This window comes from Pristis pectinata, chromosome 2 (genome assembly GCF_009764475.1).
Source record: "Pristis pectinata isolate sPriPec2 chromosome 2, sPriPec2.1.pri, whole genome shotgun sequence".
NCBI lineage: Eukaryota > Metazoa > Chordata > Chondrichthyes > Rhinopristiformes > Pristidae > Pristis > Pristis pectinata.
In genome coordinates, this window is record NC_067406.1 from 90057172 (window position 1) to 90069448 (window position 12277).

The 12277-nt window shown below is 40.5% G+C and overlaps 1 protein-coding gene across 4 annotated transcripts in view; it reads right to left on the reverse strand.

The window, feature by feature from the left end:
- Nucleotides 1-8656, reverse strand: part of mrpl1 (mitochondrial ribosomal protein L1) — a 31874-nt gene extending 23218 nt beyond the window's left edge. The window contains exons 1-5 of one of the 4 annotated variants that reach the window (XM_052043769.1): nt 7810-7907; nt 6110-6187; nt 3038-3143; nt 1774-2041; nt 149-232 (exon numbers count right to left, since the gene is read on the reverse strand). In XM_052043769.1, coding sequence (XP_051899729.1) covers nt 149-232; nt 1774-2041; nt 3038-3114 — 429 coding nt within the window. In that variant the 5' untranslated portion in view covers nt 3115-3143; nt 6110-6187; nt 7810-7907. Of the gene's footprint in view, nt 1-148; nt 233-1773; nt 2042-3037; nt 3144-6109; nt 6188-7809; nt 7921-8600 lie in introns of those variants that run through there. The other 3 variants (XM_052043786.1, XM_052043762.1, XM_052043778.1) reach the window with 3 other exon arrangements.
- Nucleotides 8657-12277: the final 3621 nt, after the last annotated feature.

Consider the following 12277-nt stretch of genomic DNA (forward strand, 5'->3'; position numbering starts at 1 on the left):
CAAACATATCATCCTTGTCTTTGGCAGTCTAGGACAGCTTATCCAGATTTACATCCCATCCATGGAACACACAAGAATCTGCATCATCCTCAATTACAAGGCACTCCTAAAACTAATAAAGTTAAACGTATATACAATTCTTACTCACCTCTGTGAACACAACCACACTGTTGGGCTTTGTCATAAAAGAATACGGCAACTGTACAACTCTGACAAATGGATCCACTTTTTTCTGGATACAAGAAAAATCTCAAGTCACGAACGAAGCGTCACAAAGTGTAATTAACATTTGTATCCAAGTTATTTCATAGGGGTGGGGGGGGCAGGGGGAAGGGGGGCATTTTGTTGTGGTCAACATAACCCACCTGTCTAAGTTTCTAATATTATTGTCATGTTGTTAAGCAGCTGCCATCAAGAAACATTCTAAAGAATAACTTAAAAACAAGAAATACTCCATAATCCATTCTCATACCCTCATGCAGCTGACTCATGAAGTAGCAATGACAGAATCTATTAGCAATTCTTCTGCTCTTTTGAAGGAAGAATAAGGCAGTGTAAAATGGGGAAGGAAAATTAAAGATGATTTTATTTAAAATAATTATTTCGTAAGTACAAAAATATCTCAACCCTGAACCAACTGCTTTCAAATTGCCAGCACAATAAACATTGCAGTTCTTAGTCATTTGGCCTCGCTCTGTATTTATAAACAAAGAAATGTACATGAACAAAATGTTAGTTGGAGGTGGGTGTGAATTTATGTCACAGTACTTTGTTAACATTTTATGGCTGACAATTACCTGATGGATAGTAGAACTAGTTAAAAGGAAATAAGACCCAACATTAACAGACTTGATTCATTCAGTGTATCTAGGCTGAACATTTAAAGAACAGATTCCAATTCTAGGAAAATGTACCAGAAACTACATAAATGCTGGGAACTATTTACATTAAAACTCCAATAATCTGATATCCATCCATTCAGAAATCTGGATCACTGGGTGATGTTTGCTGCGCTCCCTGTCCACTTCTCTGACAATTACCTGGTTCTTTTTCCTGCATTCCCTTCAAACTTACCAGTTTCCCTTAAATAGTGAATTAAAATTTTGTTGAAGTAGTAATAAAAGGACATATGATAGTCCAGAAAATCTGCTAGTCCACCACCACCAAAGTCTCAAGTGTGCTGGATTCACAGAGTTTTACTATACAATATTTGTATCTAAATGAAAGGGGAACTAATATGGCATGAGGGTTCAACAATTAGTGCTGCCACCTCACAGCTTCAGGGATCAGGTTTGATCCTGAACCTCGGATGATGCCTGGGTGGAATTTGCACACTCTCTGCATTACTGTGCAAGTTTCTTCTGGGTGTTCCAATTTCTGCCCACATCCTAGAGATACTGGCACGATAAATGGCTGCGATAAATTACTCCAGGTTAATCGCAAAAAGAACACAGGAAGCTGATGGTCATGCAAAAGAAAGAATATATTGAAGGGCTACAAAGGAAAGAGAAGGGGCATGGGACTCAAGGGATTGCTCAGCTGGGAGCTGGCATGGAAATGATGGACTGAAAGGCCTGCTTGTGCCATAATAAGTAAAAGCTCAACAGCTGTCTGTTTAAGTAAATATAAAGAAACACTTGGAGAAACTTAACCGATTCCTCTCAGAAATGGAATTTTAAAAATGGTAATTTAGGCTTTTCCATAATGTTTTAAGGCTTTCTATGACGCTGGACTTATAGTCAAGAATGTAAAGCAGATACTTGAGAACGATACCTTCTTTTCCAGTTTCATGTCAAGCTGCAAATCAATGTAAACAGGCTGTTTTGGGTATGTAAAATCTAACTGCTGAAACTTCTTCAGAGAGTCAATTGCTGTCTCAATGTCAAACACTGGCTTTGGATAATACTGGACCTGATAGACATCATCAATCGGTTCCATGGCTGTTAAGCCACGTGCTTTATGCCTGTTTGAATTGGTCTTTTTCTCGATTTTAGGGTTGAGGTTTTCTTTCTTCGGATCATTCTGTACTTTTTTGGCAGCTCTGTTATATCAGAACAAAAAAAGTGGAAAATTACGTAACACTTTAACATTTTCCAAACGACATACAGAAAATTGTTTAAAAAAAATGTCTTTCCCAGCCCAAGATTTCCCAAAATGCTTTACAGCCAGTGAATTCTATTTGAATACTCTCATCATTATAATATAGGTAAGAGAGTAGTCAGTATCTACCACAGATACTGTGGTCATTTGTTTTTGTGATAGAGAGAGCCAGATAATATTAGCCAAAAACTCCTTTATTATTCTTCAAAATTGTTTCATGGAATGTTGTACATTTATCTGAATGGACACTGGGACCTTAGCTTAACGTCTCATCGAGCACCAAAATTCCAGTTTAGATTTTTGTCCTCAAGTTTTTGAAATGGGGTGGAACTTAAACCCACAACCTCTGATTTAAAGTTTGAGTGCCAGCAACTGAGACAGTTTCTCAGCCAGATTGTGTTTCTAAATTCCTCGACATAAGTTGCCTTCACAACTCAAGGGAGGAAAATCTTCAATTATACAATAAAAGAAAATGCTATAATACTGAAGGTTTCCCAATGAAGTTTTGTTATCCAATGACATGTCAAACTACCCGGCAACAATTAGCTTGCTTATAATCAAAAGACCCAGTCAGACATCTACATTTCTTCCAGAGGAAATAGGAATTTGGGATTCTGTTCCCTAAATGGCAGTTGATGCTAGATCAATTACTCATTTTAAATCAGAGCTTGATAGACTTATGTTAACCTTACAGCATGTGGAAAAGGTAGATGTTTGGAGTGAGGTTACAGATTAGGCATGACCTCATTGAATGATAAGAGCATGGGAAACTTTCATTAAGTCTGTACAAGAAGCACTTGAGAGATAAAAAGTTACTTCACTAACCTAGTTCCATTAATGTTGGATAGCCTCCTGCAGAGGCTAATAATTTAGTGAATCTCTCTAAAAACTATCCAATACAAATTAAATATTTTAATAACTCTGAACAATATCATACTTCAGTGCAGCAAAATGCCTGATTGGAAGTTCCTTCTTCAATAAAGGAGATATTCCACTCATGCTCTGATCCCTCATTAATGTGTATATATGGCATCCAGTAAGCACTGAAAAAAAAGAAAAACAGCTGTAATCATCTTTATTACCAGTTAGATATTATGCAATGAAATATGTGTTTATAGTTATATAATACACAAATTACTATTGTAATTCATCTTACCACTGCTTTCATTTCTGATGTATTTTGCACACTTAACAACATCATTGTTCATGCTGATGTTTCTGAGTTAATATCAAAAATAAGATTGAAAGATCATGCATTACTAACTTCATAACTCACTCACAATAAAACAAGGAGTACCTGAAGCAAAAAAAATGGGGAAATGTGTGAATTGTAAGGTCCCTGTGAGGCTATTATTTTTTATCTTTACAGATAAAGATTTTTTATCTCCCCAACTTTATTGCCATGTTCTGTCTTTTATCAAACAGGCAGCACTGACAAAGATCTCTGCACAAAATGCTGCAAACTCTGGCACCAGTGAGAGCTGGGGCAGTCATCCACTGCAGCATAGGACCGAATCAGACTACTCCACTGGGGTGGGGGAAGAGAAGTGGAATGCAATACCCAACACTGCACGATTTAACCTCTCTTCTCCCCATCCTGACTTTCCTCCTTCCCTGTTGATTTCCATCTCCCTTCTTCATTCCTGCCCACTCCAAATGGCTTTTCTCATCTCCATTGCAGTCTGTGTGGCTACCATGAGAGAGTTCTCAACAGCAGTGACCCACTTCCCAGCATGTAGTGTACAAATGAGCTCAGGCAGCAGATGCACAGGGCAGGTTCTAATACTTTTTTTGTTACACAGGATAAAACTATGAGAACGTCCCAATATTGTGATTTTATTGGATACAACTGGGCACTCAGGTAAAATACAGACCCCATTTAAGGCACCAAAAATAGACTGAAATACAATTTTCATCCAGTTTCTCCCTAATCACTATCAAATCCTTTTTATGCTTCAGACACCTCCAACTTTAAGGCAAAATATTTTTGCACCAAAAATCTGAAAAAAAAACAGAAAGTGCTCAAAATACTGAGATCAGTAAGTATTTGTGGACAGAGATAGATTACTGCCTTTACGCAAGGCTCTAAGCAAATATGGTAGGAAATAGGGAGGGGGGGTGAAATGAACAAAAGGCAGGGTCTATATTGGGGCTCAAGACAGGAAGGATTAAATGCAAATAGAATTATTGTGCAAGCAAAAGAAGAGATGAGTCGACCAGAGCTGTTAATGGCAACATTTTCCTTAATCTTTACTCTAATTGAGAACAACCCATTTCTTTTACCTTTGAACTAAACAGAGGTCCTTCATTTTCTTAAGTCTCAAACATCTCAGGCTTGATATCATACCCATATGCCTGGAACTGCATATGGTGTTCCAGCTGAGGCCCAACTTGTTATATTGTTAAATTTTGCAATATTTCAAAAAGATTTAACATAATATCTTTGCTTTTCTATTTCAAAGCTATCTGTAAAGCCAAGGACACCACTAAATACACCAAGTCCTTATTATCCACTACCTATCTGCAGATCCACACACCCACACACTTGCAAGCTGGGCCAAGTACAACTCGGAGCGTTGGTAAATACAGCACGTTCCTCACAAGCTCTCTCCTGTGGTGTCCAGCAAATCCTGTTTGCTATGAAACGCAGAGCATGTGATTTAATGTGCTGGCAAGTAATGAAATGTCAATAGTCAGAGTGCACTTGGAGCAGGATTAGGGATACCAGAGGTCAGGAACATGGGTAGGTTTGCCACTGGAGTCAGGATCCAAAGTACCTGTATGCTTCAGCTCGTTTTGACAAGCAGAAATGTACAAGGTGAAATTTACGAAGAAATCATTATATCCCAAGAGGGTTTAACTGTTGTGGGTCCTTGAAGCCTTAGCATCACTGCCAGCAGCCTTTGCAGTATCTGCAATTTTTTTCCTTATACACGGGAAATTAATGCCTCTATCCCTCATGAATAAAGACAGTATATAGCAATCTTCTCAACCCATTTCACATTCAAAGACTTGTATACACACTCCATCTCTCTATCCTTGGATTACTTTTAAAATTGTACCCCATAGTTTAGATCACTTTTCTTCATTCTTCCTACAAAAATAAATTAATACAAAGAAGAATATCCTCCTGATATTTACTATCCCTTCACTGTTATATTTCCAAGGTTTTTTTGTCAACTAGAAACTCTGAAATTAAGTCCAGATAATCAACACATCAACAAAAGCAGTGGCCCTATTACCAACTCATACATCAACTGCACACTTTCCTCCAATCTGAAAGATGACTAGTCTCCACCATTTTCTGCTCTCCATTCCACAAAAACTTGACTCTTTCCAACATAGCCCCGTTAATCCAATGAACTTCAATTCTAACAACAGGTCTATTAAGTGGCACTTTTGTTAAACACCTATTGCAAATCCACATAGAGAAAACAATCTAACTATCCAATCCACCATTCTACTACTTTAAAGAACTCAAGCAAGTTAGTTACACAACATTTATCTTTAACAAATATATACTTGTTATTCACCAAGTTTCTCGTGTATCATTAGTTTTGTCCCAAATCTGCTTCCTTTTAACATGCAATTTGCATACAGCCTATCACCAGAGACCATTGCTAAACATTTTTGCTGTTTGTTAAGACAGGATGAGCAAACCTATTATAACACGGTCACCAATACCACACAGATTCTGTCCATATCAGCAGTTGGCAGAGCAAATCCATCATTTCCACTCCTTTTTATTTCCCTGTAGCCCTACAACTCATTCCTTCTCACACATACTCATCAATTCCCCTTTGATTCTTTAAGGCATTAACCCATCAGCAGACCTTTGGAAAGAAACTGAAGCACCTGGGTAATATCCATACAGAATACGCAAACTCCACACAGACAGCCCCAAGGATCAAACACAAGTCCCTGGAGCTGTGAGGCAGCAGCACTGACAACTGTGTTACCATGCTACCCAAGTGTTCAATTGAATTGATAAATGAAGAAACAAATTAACCTCCACGATCCACAGGATTTCCAAGTTGTCTGTCTAAAGAATGGAGACAATGGAGGGAAGTCTTCACTCTATATTGCACTGACCAGAACAGACAAAAGTCGTTATTGTATCTTATCGATCGCAAGTGAGAGAATTACATCATATAAAAAGCCCTCATATGAGACCCTGGAGAATGCATAGAAAGCATCAGAAGGGCATCGCAGCCACCAAGAGATGAAAGTGTTGCCCATTACCAGTTCTTTACATGCAACCAGGAGCAGGGAGCATCCTTTGATATTTTCTTAATGAAGCTAAGTTTGTTATAATTTTGAAGATCTGAGGGAATAAGTCAGGGATGAGATTAGTTTTGGAGCGAGGGAGTCCAGCACGAGGAATGGCTATTGCTTGAGACAGTGTTAACTCTAGCAAAAGTGTATCTGGACATGCAAAGCTGCAGAGTTATCCAAAGCCAGGCTAGGAATATTGGATGGGCAACAGCAAGGAATACATCTGGTGAGGCATGGTACAAGACACAAAACAGGGAAAGTACAACTAAGGTAACTTAAATGTTGCAATATTGCAGACAGCAACTTGAGTGGCTGAAAGAGAAATGCCTTGGTATGAGATAAAATGTGCATAATGTGGATTGAAAATTGATTCCTATGAAAAGGATAATGAAAAAGACATCAAATGTCTAAGGAGTACATGAAAGCAACAGGTCAGATTCCAAGTACCAGCTCAGCACAAAGTACAATCTGCCAAGTAAAGGTCAATTCTGTGAGAGAAAGAACCATTCATTTATGGTCATACACAAGCTCAGGAGAAAGTTGCCTTACATTTATCATCAATGTGTTTATCACAGATAACTGGCCACAGTTCACAACAGATAACTTTATGAGGTTTTCAAAGGACTGGGAGTTTGAACATCAGACAACCTCACTTTCCTCAGAGTAATGGAAAGGCAAAGAATGCAGCAAAGGTGGCCAGGGGACTATAGACTGTTCCCCAGGTTAAGAATGTCGAACTTACAGACACCCATACATACGAATGAGCTCCCATAATTTTATTAAATTCAGAAGTCCAACATACATGCATGCATTTGTTCTTATGAATAGCAGAACCAATTTCCTCTCTCTCTCTACTTTTAGTAATTGTTCTTATCATGTTGTGTTTATTTGATGTTATTCATTACAATACAAGGTATGGGCACCATATCAAGTGATTTTTGTTTATTTTCCAACTTATGGACAAAATTGACTTAAGAATGTCTTTACAAACAGAATCCATTTGTTACCCGGGTTCAGCTTGTACTAAAAAAAACTAAACAATCACAATTCAACCCTAATCTGAACATCATCCCCTTCTGTTATACCACAACCAAGAGATGATTAGCAGTCATGCACACAGACTCATTGGAATGCAAGCCACAACTCTACTCCCAATGACAGAAAGGCTGCTAAAACAAGAAGTTCAGAAGAAGGGAAGGTGATAACTGGAGCCACACTATTATAATAGAGGTGCCAAAGACCTATCACCACCCAGAGTTGGAGACAAAAAGAAGAAGAAGCCTACATCAGACCAATACCAAATATGGCAGCAGTGACTGCACAAATATTACACATGAAAATCATACGAGGGCATGATGGAAAAAGGCATTCCACATTGCAGGAAGGTCACTTTAGAAAGAGCGAAATAGAAATACTGGAGGATATTTCACTGACCTTGCAGAGCAAGAAAATCACAGCTCAACTACAGACCCAGGAGAGGTACAAACAGTTAGGACCACATCTGGAAAGACTGTCCATCAAACTAAGCATCTGGAAAACTTTGTGCTAAGTAAAGCAGACAGTTATTTTAGGTGTGATTTTGCCTTCTTATCAGAGGCATAATACATGTAATGTTGGTCAGTACCATTTTAAAAGCGGTACCAGGAAAACAACTGCTTCCTGCATTTTGCTGCAACATTTCATTGTGGAAGCTGTTCAGAGACCTATTGTGAAAACCACATCATGCAAGATCTTTTATAAATGAGGCAAGTTTGTTAGATTCAATTACTAGCTTGCCTCCTGTATCCTACAGGATGAATGATAAAAGATACTCAAGAGTGATGTTACCCGGCAATCTCCCGACTACTAATGTTCATTATCCACACTCCAAGCTATTCTATCCTCTTCCCCTATCCCATTGCCCCATTTCCAGCCTTCTTTAATTTATTTTTCTCCCCTCCTCCTTCCTCCCCTCATCCCTCTCCATCCCTTCATCCCCCCAATACCTCCCCTCATCCCCATCCCTCCCCCCAATCTCTACTCCTCCCCTTCATCCCCATCCCTCCCCCTCATTCCTTCCCCTCTCCCCTCCCCTCCCCTCCCCTCTCCCTCTTTCTCCCCGCTACCCCCCTCATTGCCGGGGCGGCAATAGCCGCCGACCCGCACCGCTGGGCGCCCCGGGGCAGCACACACCACTGACACCTGAGAACAAACCCCACTTCAGCTAAATCAAGTCACCCACCAACCTCGCCACCACCTGCCCGCCGCCATGCCTGTTGTTGTACAAATGCTTCACTTATTTAATGTCCCTCACACTGCAGCTTCCCGAACGTTGGTTCCTATACCTTACAAGTGGCTGGTATAGCAGCAACATATTCCCACAGCTTCCTGAATGCTGGATGCTACTCGTCATTTTCAGCCGCTCAACATCTTACCCGGCTATAGTTTTATTTAACCAACACCTAAAGAAGTTTGTTTTCAATTACTGATATGAGAGTTTACAGTGCCACTTAAAACGGTCTTCCCCACTCGGCAGGGAAAGGGGTGGAGTGATAAGGTGCAAGAGAGAAATTGGAACGGTAAAAGTTGGGGGGCGAGGGAGGAGAACTATAGGAGGTTGGGAGGGACTCTGAAGGAAAGGAGATTCAGGGACAAGGGGGACTGAGGATGAGAGGGATCTAGAAGAGGATGGGTGAAGGGGCGTCAAAGAGATGGCAGTGGGCAAGGGTATATGTGCCTGAGCTTATCCATATGTGTGAGTGAGTGTGGGCACATCATCAGGGTCTTACACACATTTCCACTTACCTGTATTCTGATGTCTGTGTAGAACTTAGTCTCAAGACTCCTGGTGTGTCCCCTTGCCATTTGACTAAGACTTCATTACTTCATTCTGTCCAGCTCATGTGGCAGTTGGTGTGCAACATCTGGCCATGGTTAAAGAAGTCACATATGGGCAACTTTAGCACTGATGAAGGGTCTTGACCCAAAATGTTGACTTATACCTATTGCCTCCACAGATGCTGCTTGACTTGCTGGGTTCTTCCAGAGAAAGCAAGTAGGGTGGGGGTGTGGGGTGGGGATTACTTAAAGTTGGAGAATTCGATGTTCATGCGAGTGACCGTTCTCCCACTTTAAGTAATCTCCACCCCCCTTCCCCACAATCCCACCCCCACCATGCTTCTTCTCTTCTTGCCTCTCCTAGCCTATCTCTCTTTTTTCTACCCTTTTTTTCCCTTTCTCTCCTTACCTTTGACCCATCACCTGGTGGAACTGCTCTCCCCTCCTCCCCCGCACCTGCCTATCACTTTTTCTTACCTGCATCTACCTATCATCACCCTGTGCCCACCCCACTTCCCCTCTTTTGTTCACCTATCACTGCTCTGCTTTTCCCTCCTATATATTTGGCTTCCCCTTTTCCTATCTTCAGTCCTGAAGAAGGGTCCTGACCTGAAATGTTGACCGCCTGCTTTTCTCCATGGATGCTGCCTGGCCTGCTGATTTCCTCCAGCATCAAAGTGTTTTTCATCTAGATTCCAGCATCTGCAATCCTTTGTTTCTATCAAACAGTACAGCAATGGACAGGCCATTCAGCCCACAATGTTGTGCTGATCTTAATGCCAATTTATTACTAAATTTCCTCCTGTGTAGCATCCATATCCCTCCATTCCCTTCATATTCATGTGTCTAATCTAAAAGCCTTTTAAACCCCAGCACTGCTACCCCTGGTAGCCTATTCCAGGCACATATCACTGTCTGTGTAAAAAAAACTTGCCTCTTACATCGCCTTTAAACTTCCCCCCTCTAACCTTAAAAGCATGTCCTATGGTGTTTGACACTTCTACCCTGGGAAATGGATTCTGACTGTCTACCCTATCTATGTCTCTCTTAATTTAAAAAAAATCTCTATCAGGTCTCCTCTCAGCCTCCAATGCTCAAGTTTGTCCAATCTTTCCTTATAGCTCATACCCTCTAATCCAGGCAGCATCCTGGCAAACTTCTTCTGCACCCTTTCCACAGTCTCCACATCCTTCCTATAATGGGGCGGCTAGAACTGCACACAATACTTCAATTGCGGTCTGACTAAAATGTTATGTAGCTGGAGCATGACTTCCTTACTTGTATACTCAACACCCCTACCACTGAAGACTAAATTACCCTGAAGAACCTGCTCCAATTCTAGTAGCCAGTGAATAGATTGGGGTACTTAAGTGTTTAAATCAAACTGTCACTACTATTATATTTATATCTGATAATACTGACATTCTTGATGTCATCCTTTGATTGTGTTTCTTACATTAATTAGGTTTGACTTTACACTTACACTTTTGATCGCAGACAGCACAACTGAACAATTCCCAAACACACTACCAGCATGACCTGTACCATGACCAAAATATGAGAAATAGTTCTAATCCTTGGATAGATATTAACATTCATAACCCTATTCCACATTTGGAACCACTGATGTTCTGCCCTCAGCACATTTTTATTTGTCCTTGATGTGTCCTGATTTCCTCCTCAGATTTATGATATTGCTTGATTAACCCAGTTATCTTTTTTCAATGCTACAATAAATGCTCTGGCAGATGAGGGATGGGCATTCTTAGGGGCTTATTTTGCTCTTCCAGTTGCTTTACCATATCATCAGTGACTCCAAAGCTCTTTCTTGTTCTGTTGCAGACATATACTATTCAATTTTCCCATGCTGTGGCATGTAAAACAGAAGTTATTCTCATTTATCTGACATATAAGAAATTAGCTTTAGTGATGACACAATATTTACTTCTCTCCTATAGAAGATATTAGTTGGTTTCAAACTGAACAGACTTAGATACATGCTGGTCAGGTTGAAGTTACACAAGTCTCCTACCAGATGTGGGCAGATTGTCAGTAACCTAGTCTGTCTGCACATCCCTCATAACATTGTCTTCCCCTATAGCATGGGGGCGCATCATTGTGTCATGTTGACTTCTTCTATTTCTGGCAATGGAGAGATGTCTCCATTGCTGGGATTAGCAAAATCACTCTAATCACCTCTTGAGACACACAGCTGTGAATTAACTGCTGAAGACAGGTTAACCCCTTCAGCAGACATATGCTCAGGTTCCTGGAGTTGTCAGCCAGATTATATAGTTGCGCATTGTTAATTCAATTTGGGACTTCATCTCTCTGGCTGTAGATGAAGTTGTGTCTCAGTTGGCCAATCATCTAGCTCCTGTGAGCATGGCAGGTGATGACTTGGGTTAATCAGGTTGCCTTCTCATGTTCCAAGTTAAATAAATGATTGATGGTGTGTGAGTGCCTCTGTATCATTCAACCAACTGACTGGCCAAATGCACCCCTGATTCCCCTTGATGCTGTTCCTTCCTGGGTTAGGTTAGAACCTTTGTCCACTAACTGTCATAATTCCTGTTTTAGAAAATCCATTCACATCTACATTCCTTGAAGGTTGATCATATTCACTCACAATGTCCTGGAGTTAACTACTGTCAATGTGTTATTTATCAAGCTATGCTTTTGTTGGTGGTGGTACTGATGATTACTCACCTCTGCATCATCCACTGTCCCTGGAGGACTATGCATGCTATCCTTTGGTGTATTTGAACTTCGCATTCATAGCACCATGCGCATAATCCTGAATTTGATAGGTTGAGAATTAGAGTCAGAGAGTCATACACTGAAAGCAGGCCCTCATCAAATATCGAGGTTTCAGGTATGATAGAGACAGAGGTAAAAGAGAAGGGGGTATTGCAATATTGATTTGAGGATGTCTGCCAATGAGGCCATATGAGTAGCACTCAAAAATAAGGAAGGGGCAAATACCTTGCTGAAGTTATACTACAGGTGCCCCAACAGTTGGCGAGAGATAATGCCGGCAGATATGTGGACAATTCACAGAAAGGTCTAAGATCAATATGATTAT